At 34.7% G+C, this 20,279-nt stretch overlaps 1 protein-coding gene across 2 annotated transcripts in view; it reads left to right on the forward strand.

Annotated features, from left to right (window-relative positions):
- Window positions 1-20,279, forward strand: part of TFDP1 (transcription factor Dp-1) — a 149,894-nt gene that overhangs the window by 112,055 nt on the left and 17,560 nt on the right. Inside the window, exons 4-10 of one of the 2 annotated variants that reach the window (XM_074192107.1) lie at window positions 1,134-1,240; window positions 9,132-9,253; window positions 10,432-10,597; window positions 10,947-11,093; window positions 12,697-12,765; window positions 17,981-18,132; window positions 19,134-19,300. In XM_074192107.1, coding sequence (XP_074048208.1) covers window positions 1,134-1,240; window positions 9,132-9,253; window positions 10,432-10,597; window positions 10,947-11,093; window positions 12,697-12,765; window positions 17,981-18,132; window positions 19,134-19,300 — 930 coding nt within the window. The remainder of the gene's footprint in view (window positions 1-1,133; window positions 1,241-9,131; window positions 9,254-10,431; window positions 10,598-10,946; window positions 11,094-12,696; window positions 12,766-17,980; window positions 18,133-19,133; window positions 19,301-20,279) is intronic. The other variant, XM_074192108.1, reaches the window with a different exon arrangement.

Here is a 20,279-nt window from a genome sequence, read left to right on the forward strand (position 1 = left end):
TGCCTATTTTTGTACCTTTGGGGAGGGAATGGGTTTACTTAAGAGCTTGTTTCATAGGAAGTTAATTTTAAATGCTTTCAAAATGTTCAGTTGCCACACTAATACTTAAGTATTTTCATAAAGAATAGTTATCAAATTTATATTTTTTGTTTTCAGATTATAAACTATGTAATTAGCTGATTAAATAGACTGAGTGGGTACTTAGAACTGAATATTAGCACAAAAAATAGTATAAAAGTTACAATTTTATTTTCTCCAGCATTGGGTCGAGGCACATTTTCTGATATATACTGGAGGTAATAGGCATGTGCTTGGATTAGGATACTAAGCTATTTCTAAAGGAAAACATAGACTATAAATCTAAAAACCAGCAACAAAATATTTTACTGAAAATATGGTACTGTTTGTCACAGCAAATGCCAACTGTGGCATTTGTCAAACTGAAAATGCTATTCTTTACCCTAGATAATAACTAGCCCTTTTTGTTTTTTGTTAATATTAATTATATTATTAATAAGCCTTTTGTAAATTGATTGAGGTAAGACAAAATGTTTATTCCTCTAAAAAATGCTATCAGAAGGAAAATTATTATTTTCTGAACTATTTTTACAGTGACATAATTTGGAATGCCTGAATTAAAATGTTTAATTTAGTTTTCTTTGTACTAAGAGCACATTTAAACTGAAATTCATGTGAAGATATTATTGAAACTTAGATAGTCTAAACTTCACTTAACATTCGGAAACTGAGACCTAAAACATTAAAACTTATTAAGCATCTAAAGCTGGAACTGGTGTCAGTCTTTATCTTACTACATTCAGCTTTGAGAACGTAAAGAAGATTCATGGAACCCTAAGACAGAAGTAAATGTGCCTTTTTTTTTATTGAAAGCTATGCTTCAAAATGACTTTTGAAAAAGTCCCCAGTTGTGTCATTCACATAAATGAGCATTATTTAACAGACTCAAAGAAAACTCTATTAAGGGGCTAGTCGTGCAACAGTAAGAAAGATTTTATAATCACATCTCTCTTTGATACTATAAAAGTTTTTGGTTTTTTGAGTTTTTAAAAGATTTAGTTCTTAAAGGTAACATTGTTTTGTGACTTTTTTTTGTTTGTTTGTTTGTATCCTAGGAGTTGTTTCATTAGTAGCTGTTCATCCTTCTACAGTTAGCGCTGTTGGGAAGCAACTCTTGCCAAAAACTTTTGGACAGTCTAATGTCAACATTACCCAGCAAGTGGTAAGGAACTTTTCGGTGGAGGGTGGAATGTTACTTTGGCATATATATTGGATTCATTACAGATTAATCAACATAAAGATTAGTCTTTATACTAATGAATTTGACAGTCTCATTTGGAGATATTATCCTTTTTAACTTTATTGAATTAAGTAGATTTTGTTTGAAAAAGAATTGGTATTTTTATTTGTTGGTTTTCCCTCCAAGAGATCTTAATGGCAATAATGCTTTCTGTTTATGTGCTGCTTCAAGTTTCTCAAAATACTTTGACATCACAATGACTTCATGGGGAGATAGGCCAGATATTGTTCTTTATACATGATAGATGTGGATTCAGAAACAGAGGTTGGGTAGGGAACTTTGCCTGGTTAGGGACAGATAACTTGTCTTTCTCTCCAGTATTTATACTATTCTACACTTTTTTAAATTAACTTTTCCTGCATTATTTTACTATTTGAAAACTTTTTATAAATTCTTGTTTTGGTCTTTGATAATTTATTGCTTTTGAATTAATGATTATTTATTGTACATTTATAATGTTATGAATTGTTTTGCACATACAAAGAGCATACCAACTAATTTTATTGAGACTAAAAGGTGGAGTTCTCAATAGATTGAAGTTGAAATGATGTTGATGTTCACAATATTGAACCAGGTTAGAATTCTTTGAATAAGTTAAAAATACTAAATGAAATTTCAAGTAGAAGCAGGAAACTTTTTTCATTCAGTCGTGGATTATGGAAAATTATAAAAGGGGTGGAGATGTAGAAGTAGAGGAAGAACCAGATCTTTTAGAATCCAGTGAAATATGACATAGACCTCAGCAGTCAGCTGGAATAGGAATAATTTCAAGTTGTGGATGACTTTGGAAAACCCCTAAATGATTCTGACCAAAGTGTCAGAGAGAATGATTATTTGTGTCTTTTGCTAAGTGATTATAAAGGAAATAGAAAAGAATAGATTATAGTATTGTCGAGGGATAAGCAATACCTTTCAGAAAATATCTGTTCATTTTAGTAATTGCTATTTTTCTTAGTAATAAGCTGTTTTTGCCAAATGACATAAGAACACATCGTTGTTTTGCTGATTTCTTTTTTGTTTCCTTTCACATTCAGCTCTGTCCCTTTATCTTTTCTAACACTTTTTACAGATTATAGTCTATCCCATAATTAAGTGGGCCTACAGTACTTATTTCTTGAATCTGTTTTGTAAGCATCTTCTCTAGATAATCCTTGTTTTACTGTCAATAAAATCATGATACACTTGCTCCATTTTCATATCCTTTTTTAAATAATATTTTTATTTATTTGTTTTTCCAACATGAACAAGTTTCCACCAATCATTTTTTGCAAGGTTTTGAATTTTTCTTCGTTCCTCCCTTGCTGTCCCCTTCCCCCTGACAGAAAGCAATCTAATATAGACTCTACATGTATAATTATGCTGAAGATAGAATCATATTTATCATGTTGTGAAAAAAGAATGCAATCTAAACGGAGGAAAGAAACAGAGAAAAAAATGCAGAATAAATAAGACAACTTTAAAAAATTGAAGATAGTAAGCTTTGGTCTGCATTTAAACTTCATAATTCCTTCTCTGGATATGGATGGGATTTTTTTTATCACAAGTCTTTTAGAATTAACTCTGATCATTGTACTACTGAAATGAACAAGTCCATCAAGGTTGATCTTCACCCCATGTTGTTAACGTATATAATGTTCTTCTAGTTCTACTCACTGCCCTTGGCATCAGTTCATGTACGTTTTCCCAGGCTTTTCTGAAGTCCAGTCCCTCATGATTCCTTATAGAATAATAATGTTACTTCATATTCACATACCACAATTTGTTCTGCCATTCCCCAGTTGATGAGCATCCCCTCAATTTCCAATTTTTTGCCAACATGAAAAGAGTTGCTATGAATATTTTTGTACATGTGGGGTTTTTTACCCTTTTTTTGTGATCTCTTTGTGATACAGACCTAGTAGTGGTATTATTGGATCAAAGGGTATGCACAGTTTTATTGACCTTTAAGGCATAATTTCATATTGTTCTCCAGAAAGGTTGGATCAGTTCACAATTCCACCAACAATACATTATTGTCCCAATTTTCCATACCCCCTCCAACATTGATCATTTAACTTTTTGGTCATATTGGCCAATCTGATAGGTGTGAGGTGATGCCTCAGAATTGTCTTAATTGGTATTTTCCTAATCAGTAGTGATTTAGAACAACTTTTTTTCATAAGACTATAGATAGTTTTAATTTCTTCATCTGAGAATTGTCTTTCCATATCCCTTGACCATTTTATCAATTGGGGAATGACTTATTTTCTTACAAATTTGTTCATAGTCTTTAAAAAAAAATCTCCATCTATATCTCTTTCCAAGCTGCTTTTCCCCCCCTTAACTCTTATTCCAATATCTTTCTTAGGTCCCAGTTTCCATAGTATGATTTCTTTCATACTTCTTGTCTAGAATATCTTTACAACTTGTATAATAGAATTTCCCTTATATCTCTAGCTATCTGTTTTATGCCTACCTTGTCCACAGACTACTTGCTAATTCCATTTTATCCTGAGAATTTATGGTTCTGTACTTTCTCACATATAGATTGAATATTTATCTTATTTACAACTTTTTAATATTAACTTAAATTATGGTTTGTATTTATCTGTAAAATAATGAATAAGAGTTTAATTTGTTATTTTCAGTAAGATTTTTATTCCCTCAGCTTGTTCTATTATGTTTGTCAGTATGAATAGGTGGAAACATTTTCAATGATGAGAGGATCCATTTTGTCAAATAGTTTTAGGTTTAACATTTTAAAGTTTCTTATAGCTATTTGAATTGTTCGATCTTTCATAGTTATATGCAGAAAGATTGCATAATTATGGATTAAAAATGAACAGAAAAATAATAAATTTCAGCTAAGCTTTTTAATAATCAAAGGCTATAAACTTGTTGATTCTGTCAGAAGTTGACTTAATGAACCCTTTTCTTCATTTGCTCAGGCTTTTTTTGCTTTTTGGGGAGACAATCAGGGTTAAATAACTTGTCCAGGAACACACAGCTAGGTAGTGTTAATTGTCTGAGGCTGGATTTGAACTCTGGTCCTCCTGGCTCCAGGGCCGTGCTCTATCTGCTGTGCCACTGAACCCTTATCTTTAACAGAAAGTTGTGGTTGAAGTGAGCTAGTGATACTGTTTCCCAAATTTTGTGATGAATTAGATTTGGTAATGCATTAGATCACTCTTGGAGGTGACTCTGGCTCAATATAGACACTAATTGAACTATTATTTTTTTCTCTACTTAGTATAATACCTGGCACATGTTTAAAGATGTTTGTTGACTAGAATTGGAAATCCATAAAATAAGTGCTTCAAATTGTACTTTCTTTTCCATTCCCAGAGTCCTTACTAGCTTCACAAGATGTTCCTTCCTCCCCACTTATGCAGAGAGAAAACCCACTGTATTCAGAAGCTGCCGTTTTTGAGCTTGCTCTAAATTCTTTGTTATATATGTTGCCCTTAGCCATACCCAGAAACGAAATGATGGTATTATTTTCCAAGCCCATAAATTTTTTTCTTGCACTTATTCTCTTTCTCTCACAGTTCTTCCTCTTTCATATTTCTTGAAACTGTTGCTTTCTTATAAAAAATCACAATTATTATTGTAATTAAAGAAAAGTGAACTATAAAGGCAAAGATAGATTTTAAAACCACCATATACCTATACCAGGATGTTTTAATAAAATATATGGAGTACTTCAAGTCAACCTTTCCTATGGGGAATTCAGGGAATGAAGCCAAAGCAGAAGGAATTAAGCAAACAAAATGTCTCCACAGCCCAGGGAGCTGGGACCCTCCAGCTTTGACCCAGGTGTCCAGACTGGAGCTCAATTCACTGTGTCAGAAACAGCCAGTTAAGTGGGAGAAAAGGGACTGTTGTGTTCAGATTGAGAGAAAGAATTACTGGCTGCCTGATAATTGATAAAAGCTATAAGAAATCTATACAAAGATGCCACAAATATGTGAAAATTTACACAGTTTGGGGTTGGTGTAAGGGAAAATCACTCCTGATCAGAATGAAATTCCAAGAACATCACTGCTTGAGTTATAACATAATAGAATAATTGACTTCCATAAAAATCACTAAGAATAACTAAGAAAAAAGATTTTTTTTATGTGTTGTTATGTTAATGGCAGGATATCCATCTGGAATAGCCAAATTGTTATAAAAAATGTTTTGATGCTTTAAGGGATAAGCCCTTAACTATTTGGCAAACTTATCAATCTAACAACAAGACTTCTGAACATTTTTTGGTGCCTCGGATCCCTTTGTTAATCTGGTGAAGTCTGTGGGCTTCTTAGAATATACTTTTAAATGCCTAAAATAAAATAAATAGGATTACAAAGGAAACCAAGTTGAAATTTAGTTATCATAGTATTTTTTTTAGTGGGTTTTTTTTTTTTTTTTTTGGCAAGGCAGTGGGTTTAAGTGATTTCCTGAAGGTACACAGCTAGGTAATTATTAAGTGTCTGAGATTGGATTTGAACTCAGGTCCTCCTGGACTCCAAGGCCTGTGCCCTATCCACTGCACCACCTAGCTGCCCCCCCACCAAATATTTTTTAAATGTAAAGTTCTCAACAGCAGTACCTGACATATGATGAATGCATGTTGATTGCTATTATTTTCAATATTGCTAAGAAAAATTACTCCCTCTCTAGAAAGCTATCCATGGACAATCCCTTTTCTAGAAGAAATCATTCCCTGATGATCCTATCAAGCTCAAAATTTACTGTTTAGTTTCCTGGCATCCAATGTTTTATTATTTCAAATGAAGAGTTATTAGAAGACCAAGATTGGACAGGGATGGTGTTTTGTCCTAACTTTTCTGTCATAATAGTGGGTGTACAATGAATTGATTTTATTTAGGCTCAGTGAGTATACATATGTTTAGGGGTGTTAGCTTTTTTTAAAAAAAAACTGGAAATGCCATATGAAACAGTAGAAAGTAAGGGCAGTGCAGTAGAGATCAGTTGTCATAATATTCGAACTATGTTTTCCCAAAAATGTTTACCAAGGAATAAATATTAATTAAAGCACTTTTCCATTATATGTTGCCATATAATTTAAAAGGTATATTAATCTAATGTCCCCCAATTAGAAATTTAGTATTAAACTAAGAAGGCTAATAAAAACAAAATGCCTTTATTCCTTAATCAGAATGAATTAACACATTGCTTATGAGAAGTAGTTTTTTAAGTCCAAAAAAAATAGATTCTTTATATAGGTTACAAAATTTATATTTAAAATTTAGTATTTAGATGAAATGAATGTTGCCTCTCTGTACAGAATAACAAGTATTGTAAGGATATCATTAATAGAGAAGGTCCTAAGATTACTTTCTTATGCAAAGTGCTTGGTTTGGTAAATAAGATTTTAACATTAAATTATACATTAAGAGCTCAGGGTTAACCCCATGAACATATATTATTGAAAATTTAAATATTCTTAAAAGGTAAAAGTGAAAATTCATTTCAACTTTTTTTTTTTCCTTTCATGGACCATAAACTTGGTGTATGAACCATTAACATTGAATGAGGTCACCTGGACTTAAGGAAGATAATAAAAAAAGCTTCTCTGTCAGCTCTTAATGGTGTCATATTAGGTAATGCATTTATCCAGTTAAGAAGGGGAACAAAAAGGGATCGCAAGCTTAAAATAACCATCTATATTATCTAGGGTGAATCTTTTTTAATGATATATTCTTTCTCAGGTTTTTTTTTTTTTTGGAACCTTCATCTAAATTTAATATATTTTGCTGAAGTTTTTCAATATATTGACTAGAAGTTTTGTAACTCCACAATTAAACTTAGCTTAAGATAAAATATGAGCATTTATTCAGAAATATTTGAGAGTAATACAATAAGTAATATAATTTCTATAAGAGTAGAATTTTAACTGTTGTGGAATGTAGCTTTTGTTACATGTTAATATTGCAGCACTAATTGATGTGTAACTTCAAAGTTATCAAAATAGGTACAACAATTACTTGTTCATTGAACATTAATTTATTTGGCTTCATGTTTTAGGTCAGAATGGAAGAGATTATGAGAAGGGGTTTGTGTGTGTGTGTGTGTGTGTGTGTGTGTGTGTGTGTGTGTGAGAGAGAGAGAGAGACAGACAGACAGACAGACAGATAGACAGACAGACAGACAGACAGACCCAAGGAAACTTTGATTCTGTCCATACATTTAAGCTATTGGTTTCTGTTTGCTGACTTTGTTGAGGATGCGAATATGTGAAAATGGGGTATATTTTTGAGTCTGGCATTGTGATTATGCATTTTATATAATAGTATAATTTATTCCTTTGGCACCATGATTAATTGTTCTCTTGCTTCCTTGTTAACCTCAATGCCTCCTCTTTCCTTCCTCTCAATTTAGACCTCCAAAGTTGCATTGTTATCCTCTTATGACTTAAACTGTTGGTCTCTGCACAGATGATGATGCCCAAATTTGTTGTTAGCCCAGCCTTGTACCTTGAGTCCCTGGCTTGCTTTTCTTATTTCCTGCAGGATATTTCTACCCAAATCACTCCAGTTTATCAAATTCAGCATGTCTAAAATTGAATGCTTCATTTTCCTCCTAAAACTCCTTCCTTCTAAATACTTTTTTTTTCTAACAAACAACACCATTACTCTTCTAGTCACCCTGTTTGAAATGTTTAGTTCTCTTTGATTCTTCAGTCTCTTGGCCTCTTATCTAATCATTTAACAAGTCTTGTTTGAGTCTGTCCTTCTTTCCCATTTTATCTCTTCTCTTTATTCCCACTGCTACAATTCCAGTTTAGTTAATCTTGAATGGAGAGTGATAGCAGCTAGCAAGGTGAATACTTTGAATCTGGGCTGCCATTGTGACCTTGTTAGAGCTGCCCCTCCAGCTGTAAAGTGAAGAAATTGAATTAGATGACCTAAATTTTAATCTTTTTTAATGTACAACTCAGACCACATCCCCTTCTCTGAAATCCTCAGGAAAGTCCATTGTTTTCTTTGAGCCCACCTTTTAAGCCTTGTCTCCTTGTGCTTTTTTTTTTTTAGATTTTGCAAGGCAATGGGGTTAAAGTGGCTTGCCCAAGGCCACACGACTAGGTAATTATTAAGTGTCTGAGGCCAGATTTGAACTCGGGTACTCCTGAGTCCAAGGCCAGTGCTCTATCCACTGCACCACCTAGCCGCCCCCTCTTTGTGCTTTTCATAAGTTTAATCGCAAATATACTGAAATCCTAACAATCCTTCAAGGCCTAGACCAAAGACTGTCTTCAAATAACTTTTCCTCATCTACACTCCCCCCCCCCCACACACACACCAGTTTTATGTCTCTTGGTTTGTATTCTATTTATTTGTGTACACAATTTATTCCAGTCTTTTAGATCAGCCAGTTATGACCTTGTATGTTGTACATGTCTGTACTTAACTTCTGAATTTTCACTTTTTTGCCTGTTTTTTAGTACTGTTAAAGCTACTGTAGTATTCTAATCATTCCTCCTACTTCATCCCACCTCTACCCATAAAATAATTATATGAACAAACTTACTAATGCTCCCTCCTCCCCCTTAAAAAAAACTTTTGCTATTTTTCAACTATGACTTGTGTTAATTTTGATTTTTGGTTTGCTTAGACCTTAAGATTGTTGATTTTTTTTTTGTTTGTTTGTTTAAAGTGGTAAAGGAGTTAAGACTTAAGAAAAATAAGTTTGTTTTTAGAGGGGATGGTTTTGTAGTATTCCTTAAGAGCCAGCTGTGAGCTTGATTGTTTTAGGCAGTTTCTTAGCTGACATCTTCATAACATGGGAAATGTCTAATTCTATTTTGAACTGTCTTTTTTAACTGTAGGTAATTGGTACACCTCAGAGATCTGCTGCGCCAAATACTATCCTTGTAGGAAGTCCACATACGCCTAACACACATTTTGTATCACAGAACCAGGCTTCAGACTCCTCACCTTGGTCGGCGGGGTGAGCAATATTCCTCTCAAATTATAAGTTTAAAAAATTTCTTAAGATTTTAATCATAAATTTCTCTGTCTTGACTAAATGAACATTTTGTAGTCTTGCAATGAAACTAAATATATTAGGACTTCATTTTAAATTTATTTTTATAGCTCTCATTATTCTAAGATATTGAAAAAATTAAAGACGTGGAAGTTTGAGGTTATTCCTAGAATAGATATAAGGTCAAGACCATACTTTCACTTTAGTGTCTAAGAAATCAGATTGTGGGGAAGCAGTCCAACAACAGCTCTATCTACATTAATGTGCTAGTTACATACTTTAAAAGTTTATCATTGCTGAAGATGAGGAATTAATGTCTTCTTCAATTGTGATAATGTTAAAACTTTTCATTGTCTGTACTAGAAAATGACATCTCAGGAAGTTCAGTATCAATTCAAAGACTATAAACCTTTTAGAAGGGGATAATGTATCCTATGTTATATAACACACTTCTATTTTTAACTTTACCCATAATCTTCTTGAAATAGTATTTTTTCACTTGAAGCAAAAGGTCACTTAAATAGATTTTTAAGTAGAATTGCCTTATGATCAAAGTTGGCATGTATCTTCCCTGTAAAAATATATATGCACCCCTGAGTTTCAGGGTTTTTTGAAAATAGAAACCCAAATAATTATGCCTTCTTTTAGAAATCCAAAATCTCTTCTGCTAATTTGACACAAAACACTAGAAAGTTTTATAACGATTGGGAATCTTATTTATTTTTAAAATCATGCAACTTACCTTTATAGACAGACATCACTATTGATGACCATTATGGTTGTTATGCTCATAATTTAAGGTTATTTTTTCCTTTCTTAAAATTCAGTTCAGATGAGTAGAATTTTTATATTGAATGCTGCTTTCAAAAACTTAATATGTAGGATACAGCTTTTGCCATTTATGATTTCTCACAGTATTTTAATAGTGTGAGGATATGTGAGATTTGACTCTTGGAATGTTTATTTTCCCTCCTCAAATTTCCCTGGTATATTTAATAGTTTTCTACCTTGATATGAGGAGGTGTGATTCAAGTTGAAACCATCTGGTAAGATTCTCTTGCTCTAGTTGCACTTTTTAGATAAAGATAGACTTTAGTTGAAGGTTGATTTTAGGTAATATTATTTTGCTTTGTATTTTTAAGGAAGCGCAATAGAAAAGGAGAGAAGAATGGCAAGGGATTAAGACATTTTTCAATGAAGGTTTGTGAGAAGGTACAGAGAAAAGGAACCACTTCATATAATGAAGTGGCTGATGAATTGGTCGCAGAGTTCAGTGCTGCTGATAACCACATTTTACCAAATGAATCGGTAAGTATGATGTAAATGAGTTCATTTTTTTCTAAAAGACCTGAAAGTTTCCCTTTGGGGCTTTTGATTTATGTTTTCTTTCAAGGACTGTCAAGCTAATTATAATCAAGTCTTTAGGAGAGATCAATAACATTAAGTTAATGTATTGACACTTTCTGGCTTACTCTTTTGGGAATTTGATTTTCCCTTATCTAGGGCAGGAGGAAAGGTATAATGAATTAATTTTAGTAGTCCAGTGTATAAAACAAAGTCTATCTTACCTCCTTTTGAATTTGCTTACCTACCTTAGGTCTTTAAACACCAATTTCACAAAGTTTTTAATTTCTTCTCTAATGCATAATGTCTTTAGCAGGCTTATGACCAGAAGAATATAAGACGAAGAGTCTATGATGCCTTAAATGTCTTAATGGCCATGAATATTATCTCAAAAGAGAAGAAGGAAATAAAATGGATTGGTCTACCAACCAACTCAGCTCAAGAATGCCAGAATTTAGAGGTATGAATGATGTTTTCCTCTTATTAATTTTAATTTGATTTAATCTGATTCAATCCTACTTATAGTTGAAAGGATAAAAATCTGGTAGGAATTTTTATATTTTCATTGATGTCATCTAGATAATTATTACTCACTTCTTATCAGTTGATTCTTCTTGTGAAACAAATTACATAGGCAGCATCCCTATCTCCTAGGATGTTGTATTTTAATTCTATGACTCAAGTGATGAAAGGACAACCTTGCTTCTTTTTTTACCCATCCACTTATCAATTCAACTGTCTGTCTTTCCATGCCTAAATCATAATACATATATGTAGGTAAGAGCTCAGTAATTGAACCACCAGTTACTGTGTTATTGATTTTCATATTTAATTGAAAATGCGAATCATTTCTGAAAAAAAAAATTTTTTGAAGGAGCGAAGTGGTGCTTATGCTCCAATATAATCCTCATGTAGCAAATTAAGAGTCTATATGACTCAGTCTTTGAAGCTGCCTCCTGGGTTCTTCACTGTCTTCTGTTCAGTATGTATTCTAGAATTCTGGAGGAGAGAAAATCATCCTCTTTGATCCACCCCCAGATTCTTTTTGGTTTCTGTGAGTAATTAATTGCACTTATAATGTCCTTTCTAGCTGCCAGTTATCCTTTACAGTGAGCATACCAAGGCTTCAGCTTTGTTCTTGGGAAAATAACTGGAAAGTTTGCAACGTTGGCTATTTCCTAAATGGGTCTACATTTGTTAAGGATAATGGAATCAGGTACAATATTAGGATTACTGCTGCTGCATGAAGTCATTGAATGATGGTGGTGAAAGACAGAGAAACATGCTTTCTTATCTTTAACCCTTTTAAAGAGGGTTTTCCTTCATTTTTACATATCTGTTAGACTCTGAGTCAGAGAACTGAATGTATGGACCCAAATCTAATGTAGCAGTACTGTGGCTGTGGGCAGGGTAGCCCGAATAACATTGAGTTTTTCTGATTTTTAATGTGGATAGTTAGCTTGCCAAGTGTTAACTTGACCAGGAATTTTATTACCTTAACATAATGGGAAAGTGAATCTTAACCTTTTTTCCCCCTCTCCATAGTATATATCTTCATAAATTGTATCTCTTTATTTCAGAGTTCTTTTTATTTAATGAATATAGCAAGATCCACAGACTAAAAGTCTGATACTTAGGAGCTTTGTGACCCTAGGAAATAAATTCTCTGGGCCTAAGTTTGTATATAAAATGAAAGAGTTGGGTTCTAAGGTCCCACTAGCGCTAAATCTGTGCTCCTGTAATAAGTGACATCTTCATGGCATCAAACCAATTAAAGTTGTAAATTATGTGAATATAGACAATATTAAAAGGAAATTGAAATTCATCTTCAAAAATACTTGACAGGTTATATTTAGAGTCTGAATGAAGCATCATAGAAACAAACATCAAGAAGTCCCTTGAAGTCAAGAATTTTATTTTTTCCATAGTAGAATTAGTGTTGAATTATAAAAAGTTGTTTTGTTAAATTGCTTTGGAATCCCGAGATTGCTTTTATCTATATCTTCTATAACTTCTTGGGATGATTCTATGAGATGATTTTTGTGTGTGTCTTATTTCTAAAGGTAGAGAGGCAGAGAAGACTTGAGAGAATAAAACAAAAGCAGTCTCAACTTCAAGAACTTATTCTACAGGTAATGAAATACATCATTGTGTGTGGCAACAATTTCTGTTCCCTTTATTCATTTAATATCTTTCAAAATAGCAAAATACACTCTAGTTTTAAGTAACAATGTCTAAGTAGTTAAATTTTGGTAGTATGTCATAGCACTAAAGAATGGCAGACATAGTTTGTACTTCAGTTCCCAATTACTTGCCATGTGACCTTGGACAGACCACTTAACACCTGAGCCTCCTTTTTTTCTTTTATAAGGACTAAAAATATTGACTCCAGTAGATCACTTCCACTGTCATCCCAACTCTCTTATTTGAAGCTCCTCTCCTGCTGCTGTATCTCCTCCCTCAGTAAAAAGTAATACTCACTTGATCTTATTGTTCCTGCTAGTTACCATCCTAGAGCTTTCCTCCCCTTCCCTAAACACCTTAAGAAAGATGTATAAATGTCTTTGTAAATTCTTCTGTTTCCCTCAACTCTCATTCAATTATAAATCCTCTTCATTTTTTCTTCCAACATTCATCATCTAAATTGAAATTTCCCTCTCTAAAAGTGCCAGTGATGTCTCAGTTCTCAATCTCCTGGTTGTTTCTCAATCCTTATCCTTCTTGACCTTTCTGAGGTCTTTGAAGCTATCAGTCACCTCCTCTGCTTACTTTCCCCTTCCTTGGTCTTTTCTTCAGTTGCTTTACTGGTTCTTTGTCTGTGTCGCACCCACTCACCATGGGTAACCTTAAAGCTCTGTCTCTGAACTATCTCAATTGATAATCTCATTGGCTCCTCTATGCAGATGATTCCTGAATCTGTATTAACTCTCAGTTGGTTCCCCATTATGAATTGCCTTTCATACATGTGCCATTGGATGTCCTCTAGTCAGCCGACTCATCCATGTCCAGAACAGACCCTGTTATCTTTGCCTCCACCTCCTCCTCTTCTCTTCCCAGCTTCTCTACCGTCATGAGCACAGCCACCCTCTTGGTCACAAAGACTTGTGACGGTGGTAGTGTCCTCTCTACTCACACCCAGTATACCGCCAAATCTTGTCCCTTTTTAGAACACCTCTTGCAGATTCTTCTTTCCACATGCACAGCTGTCCCCCTACTTCAGGTCCTCTCTTCTCACCTGAAGTATCTAGATAGCTGTTGAACTGACCTTCACTGGGATCCATTCTCCATTCAATACCAAACTTATTTTCAAAAGGACAAATCCAACTTTATCCCTTGCTGTCCATTAAGCTTCACTTGTTCCTTGGGACCTTCTTTGTGTGGCATTTAAAGCTCTTCAGAGCCCGAGGCCCTCTTCCTACCTTTCCTCTCTTCCCACACTGCTCCTCTTTCTGGTGACACTGACCTCAACCCACCTCCATCCTGGGCTCTCTCTCTAGCTCTTCCCACTTTGCTTAGATGCTGTTTCCTGGCTTCTCAGCTCAGTCTGCCTGCTCCAGGGGGTCTTGGCAGCTGATATACCCCAAAATGTGAGCTGCTTGTGGGCGGGAGCTGTCTTTTTGCCTTTCTTTGTTTCCCTACCACTTAAAATAATTCAGTGGCCCATGATAACTATGTAAGAAATGCGTGTCCACTTGAACTGACTTTCCTTACTGGCTTGTTGTGGGAAAAAAGCCTTTAAGGAACCTTAAAGCACTGTGAAACTGCAAGATAATTTTATTGATAATGTTAATTGATATGTTAAACACTGATATTTCAGTGCTTAATGTATTTTTTGTAAGAAGAAAACTTTCAATTTGCCTGCATTTGAAAATTTGAATATTAGGGACCTATTGTGTTTTATGAGGTAAGGAAATAAAAAATGAATAAAACACGTTTTTCAGACATTATTATGTAAAAGGAAAGATTAAATGAGTATGTAAATAGCTGTGGTGTGAATTCAAATATGGCATTTTCCATAAAGGAAAATCTTGGAGGGCTGGGGTGGCTATTCTGTTGGATGGAGAATTGAGGAAAGCTCTATAGAAGAGAGATTTTTTTTTTTTGATTGAAGTGTTAAAAAGATCACTAAGATTTTAATTGATATAAAGGATGATAGAAAGGTATATATAAGTCCATTCAGTTGGAAAAACATTCTGAATACAGTTCTACAAGTGGGAAAGTGCTGGATCAGTTTGGGAAACTGAATAATTGGATTAAACCTATAAGGAAGTAGTCAAATAAGACTACTACACTATGTGAAATTATAGCCTCAGTATGGCCAGAACTGTGTTTTATCACTTATTAGTAGCAATAACACCTCATCTTTATACAAAGTGTCTATACTTCCAATACAACGGCATCGATTATTAACTTATTTGATCTTCAACTAGATCTAAAAGGATCTTCAGCAAGATCTAACAACTTTGTAAGATATCGACTATAGCATTTTATAGATGAGGAAGGTTACTTTCTTGCCCATAATAATGTGCCTTATGAGAATTGGAGGGGGGGGATTTGGAAGTCAGGTATCTTCTGAGTTAACTCTTAGGCTCTTTTCAGGGACCATGATTTGGAAAATGACCTTGTTATTAGTATGGATTGGGGAAAGATTAGAGTCAGGGAAATCAGAATCAAACTATTGGTCTTATTTAGGAGGAAATAAATGAATACCTAAACTTAGGTGGAGACAGTGGGATTGAAGAGAGAAGCTACAGTCCTTGACAACTGGTTGGATTGTAAGAACTAAGAAGAACGGGGCAGCTAGGTGGCACAGTGTATAGAGCACTGGCTTTGGAGTCAAGAGTACCTGAATTCAAATATGACCTCAGACACTTAATAATTGCCTAGCTGTGTGACCTTGGGCAAGTCACTTAGGAGTCTCAATTGCCTTGCAAAAAAAAAAGAAAGAAACCAAGGAGGGGTTGAAGGTGAAGTTATAAAGAATAGAGAAGGGATGAAATGAACTGATTTTGGGGAACAAGATTTATTATGGACATAATCGGCTTTGAGGTAATGTTAGTATACCCAGGAATAGGTCTTTGGAAATGTGGAGTCAGAATCTTGGGAAAAAAGCAAAACTGAGTTAGAAAGGGAGATTTAGGGGCGGCTAGGTGGCTCAGTGGATAGAGCACCAGCCCTGGAGTCAGGAGTACCTGAGTTCAAATGTGACCTCAGACACTTAATAATTACCTAGCTGGGTGGCCTTGGGCAAGCCACTTAACCCCATTGCCTTGCAAAAAAAAAAAAAACCACAACTAAAAAAAGGAGATTTAAGAATATTGGCCATCATGGAATTAATACAGAGACTGTCATGTCTATTATTGTCAACAGTGTGACATGTTTGCACTAATAGAAACTTAAGTTTTATCAGTGAAGGGAAGTGGTACTCTCCTAGTCATTTTGCATTTGTTAGATAGTTATTATTAGGAATCTTGTGTTCATTTCTGAGAATCACATTTTAGAAAGGACTTTTGACAAATTACTATGCTTCCAAAAGAAGGTGAACAGAATGATAAAAAGACTTAAACTATACTCTGAACCAAAGATAGGTTAAAAGAGCTAGGGTTGGTTATTATTAATATGTCTTTAGGTTTTTGAAGGCTTGTCAAGGGAAGAAACACAGTATCTGAGCACTGGAAAGAACCTTTGTAACTTTTTTTAGCCAGTTAAAGAGAAAATGTAGGGAAACATGATTGATAGCTATCTTCAAGTATTTACTAGTCTTGAATCAGGGAACAGACTAATTTGGTTGGCCTCAGGTGGCCAGAGGAGGAGCAGAAGATAAAATGTGTAGAGAAGCAGATTTTTAGGCTCAGTTTTTAGGCTTAGGACTGATTTAATAAATGGGGTCTGCCTGGCCTAGTGAAGAGTGTTGGGTATCTTATTTCCACAAATTGCCTTCAAGACTTTGTTGCAGGGATATTGGCAAGCAGAGCAGCAAGCTAGTTGACCACCATCTTCGAAGACCAAGAATAGCTGGGTTTAAATCCCACCTCATACATTTTTTCTTACATAATATGAGACTAATGTTCGCCTTTATTTCACAGACTTTTTGCAAGGCTAAAATGAGATCATATCTATAAAGGGCTCTGCAAAACTTAAACATTATATGGCTGTGAGCATCTGGTAGAGTTAGAGCTGGGAGATAATGAGCTCCCTGATCTTCAAAGTTTCAGCAAAAGTTTCATGAAACCTTGTGCTAAGGAAGAAATGCCTACTCAGATCTCATCTGGTCTTGATGGACTTGGAGGGTCCTTTCTAACTCTGAGATTGTTTGATTTTAAAAAGAGAACACAAAGACAAAGAAGGATTGGGCTGTGAAAGAACAAGATTTCAGGAAATAATAAATGAAGAAGAGAGAGGAATAAGAGGAAATGAATGGAATTTGGAGAGTGCCCTCTAGTGCATTTTAATATTTTCCCTTTATATTTTCAGGGAAATAGATAGAAACAATAAATCATACCCTATTTGGAACATTTACATGCAGCATTGTGGTCTGCTGCATGGTTTTCTCCTGTGGTAGTACTTTATCTTAGGTTTGATTACCTGATTGTACTTTACAATTTTTTCCTTAATATATAATCATACCATTACTATACTATGCAAACTTTTTCAATTAATGTTCACTTAAGTATCTGACTAAATTTTAGGACCTTGTTTACAATGATTAGGATCTAATGTTTACAATGAAAAGTTTTTCCCCAGTCATGTGTGGACAGAGGGGTGGTGAAACAACGAAATGGACTGTGACTTTAAAAAAAAATAGCTTAAAATTTTTTTATTGCATGGACTCTTTAAAAATTTAAATGATATGATAAATAATCTGCATATTAGGACACTTCCTAAATTCACAGCAATCCTTTGAGTATTTGATTTTCAAAAGGAATTTTCTTTATAAGGATTATGAAGTTTTCTAAATGCTAAAGAGGTCATATGAATTAATCATTATCAGGAGATTTCTGATGTCTTCTTTAAAAGAGGCTAAATTTAAGCCTTCCCTCCTGATTGCACAATGCAATTTAGATTCTAGTCCCAACTCAGAGGCTTGTTAAGTTGTGTGACCTTGGTTTAGTTGCCTCACTTCTCTTGGACTTCACCTTTAGCATATATGAAACAAGAAGGTTGAACTATACAGCCTCTAAAATCCTTGCCAGCTCTGACATGGGATTTTTTTACCTCCCAGTGTTATGAGTATGAAGAGTTCTTCTAGAGGACAGTATTATATTTCTGGATGAGGTCAAGATATATTTAGTATCAAAAGTTAGTGACTAACATGGTGAGTCTATAAGTTCATATATCTTATTTCAGCAAATTGCCTTCAAGAATTTGGTACAGAGAAATCGCCAAGCAGAGCAGCAAGCTAGCCGACCACCACCTTCCAACTCTGTCATACACCTACCTTTTATCATTGTGAACACCAGCAAGAAGACAGTGATTGACTGCAGTATTTCTAACGACAAGTAGGTTGCTCATGGAAAAGAGAAGTTTTCCATCCGTCCTTTTGCTTCAGCTGTGAGTTTCAAGTCAAAAATGAAGAAATCCCATAGTTGGTTTTGTTAAAGACAAAATATCCATACATCACTTCCTTCAGTTTATTTTTGTTAGGGATGGGATTAGAGACTAGATCTGTGATTTCTCTTATGAGAAACTCATTGGGGGTGCATATTGTCAGCATCTTCTCTTTAGCTTGCCCAGAATCACAGAGTCTGGATGTAGCAACAGCAGCAGGAGTTCCAAAACTGGCTACATCACTTTGCTTCTACAAATTTTTGTTAGTAAATAGGGTCCAATGACATCTCTTTGTTTTTATTATTAAAGCATACATGTTGCTTTTTTTGCCTACCAGTTACTTATTTCAAAGGAAAAATTAACCTCAAAATTCTATAGATGTTTAAAAATACAAGAGGAAGAATAATAAGGTCAACAATAGGCAGGTTTCCAAGTTGGAAGAGCTGTGTTCAGGTCCAACTTCATATATATATATATATATGTGTATATATATATATATACACACTGATTCTGTCACCCTGGGCAAGTCACTTAAACCACTGGGTTCTCCAGCCTTAAAAGAGGCTAGTTCCATAGGGAATTGTCTTCATTGGGAGATTTGGGATGCCTACATCAATATTTTTTAAGCATTAAAGACAGAATTCTCCTTTTGGAGGAAGAATGGAGCATTTCATCAAAGCTTAGGACATGGGGATGATTCTCAGCCTTTCAGTTTTCTGAAAGATTGTACTGGAAAACGGGAGAAGTTGATTATGCAAATTTTAGATGTTTGTACTTCTCACTCCTAGGAAGCATATTCTCTGCTTTATAGGAACACCAGTCCATTTCTCTGGCTTTCTTTCCTTCATTTTCAAGAGCAGTAATTCTCTGAGGCATATGTGTGGTATGTGTTCATCTGCTGGCTGTTTTCCTAACCTTCATCATCTTTTAATGATGAAATCTTCCCTTTCAGATTTGAGTATCTATTTAATTTCGACAACACATTTGAGATCCATGATGACATAGAAGTATTGAAGCGAATGGGAATGGCTTGTGGACTAGAATCTGGAAGCTGTTCTGCAGAAGACCTAAAGATGGCTAGAAGTTTGGTACCTAAAGCTCTGGAACCTTATGTGACAGGTCAGTGGGACAATAGTTAACTGCCATGATGCTTTTGGACAGTGTTCAAAGACAAGTTACAACAAACTGAAGTTGTTGAAAGTGGGTTAAAGCTTTCCTTTCTGAAGGATTCCAAATACAAAACACCCAGGGATAATAGTGAAATGAAAAGACTGGACTGAAAATCAGAAACTAGGTGATGTTGTGCTTCATGAGTCACAGAATGCTCAAGTGCACTGAGCTTGTGGTACAAATTCAGTTCTCTTATGTCATTTCAATCCCGTGTGTGGGATAAAAATTCGCTTAAAATTATATAGAGACTCCTTTGAACAAAACAAAAAAATTAATAATTACCTAGCTGTATGGCCTTGGGCAAGCCACTTAACCCCATTTGCCTTGCAAAAACCTAAAGGGAAAAAAAGTTTATTTTGGCTTTTCTTGAGAAAAGGGCACGCTCCAAGTCTCACAAAGGTAGTGAAGATCAAAGAGCTGCCCTGAATTGACAGTCAAGCAGGATTATATGGCCTAACATGATCCCCTCCTCCTCCCTATCGTACCTCTCTATCGACTCATTGGTTAGTCTTCAGAGTTACATTCTACTTGTGAAAATCTACCCCAGCAACAAAGAAAAGAATGCAAGGTTTTCATAAAATATTACCTCATCTTCCAGATCGTGGGATTAACCTTCAGGATTATAACTATTTTATTGAAGTAATGTAACTTGTCTTGGAATGCAAGGTCTCTCTCCTTCTTTCTTCTAAGAAAAAAGTCTAAGAATAATAGTCTGTCATTGTTTTAATGATTTTTAACGCTGAGAGGACTTCACTAGGAATATTAACTCACATGTATCCAATAAAAGGCAACTTGTTCCTCTTAGGGTGTTTGGTTGTGTGTTTTTGCATCCAGTAACTTGAAGAGAGAGAGGTTTGTGATTAGAATCTCTTTCTGAGAAGTTTGACAGGTTGTCCTTGGAAGTGTGGCTTGAAGGTGTTCTTTCAAA

The sequence above is a fragment of the Macrotis lagotis genome, chromosome 6 (assembly GCF_037893015.1).
Source record: "Macrotis lagotis isolate mMagLag1 chromosome 6, bilby.v1.9.chrom.fasta, whole genome shotgun sequence".
In the NCBI taxonomy this organism is placed as follows: Eukaryota; Metazoa; Chordata; class Mammalia; order Peramelemorphia; family Peramelidae; genus Macrotis; species Macrotis lagotis.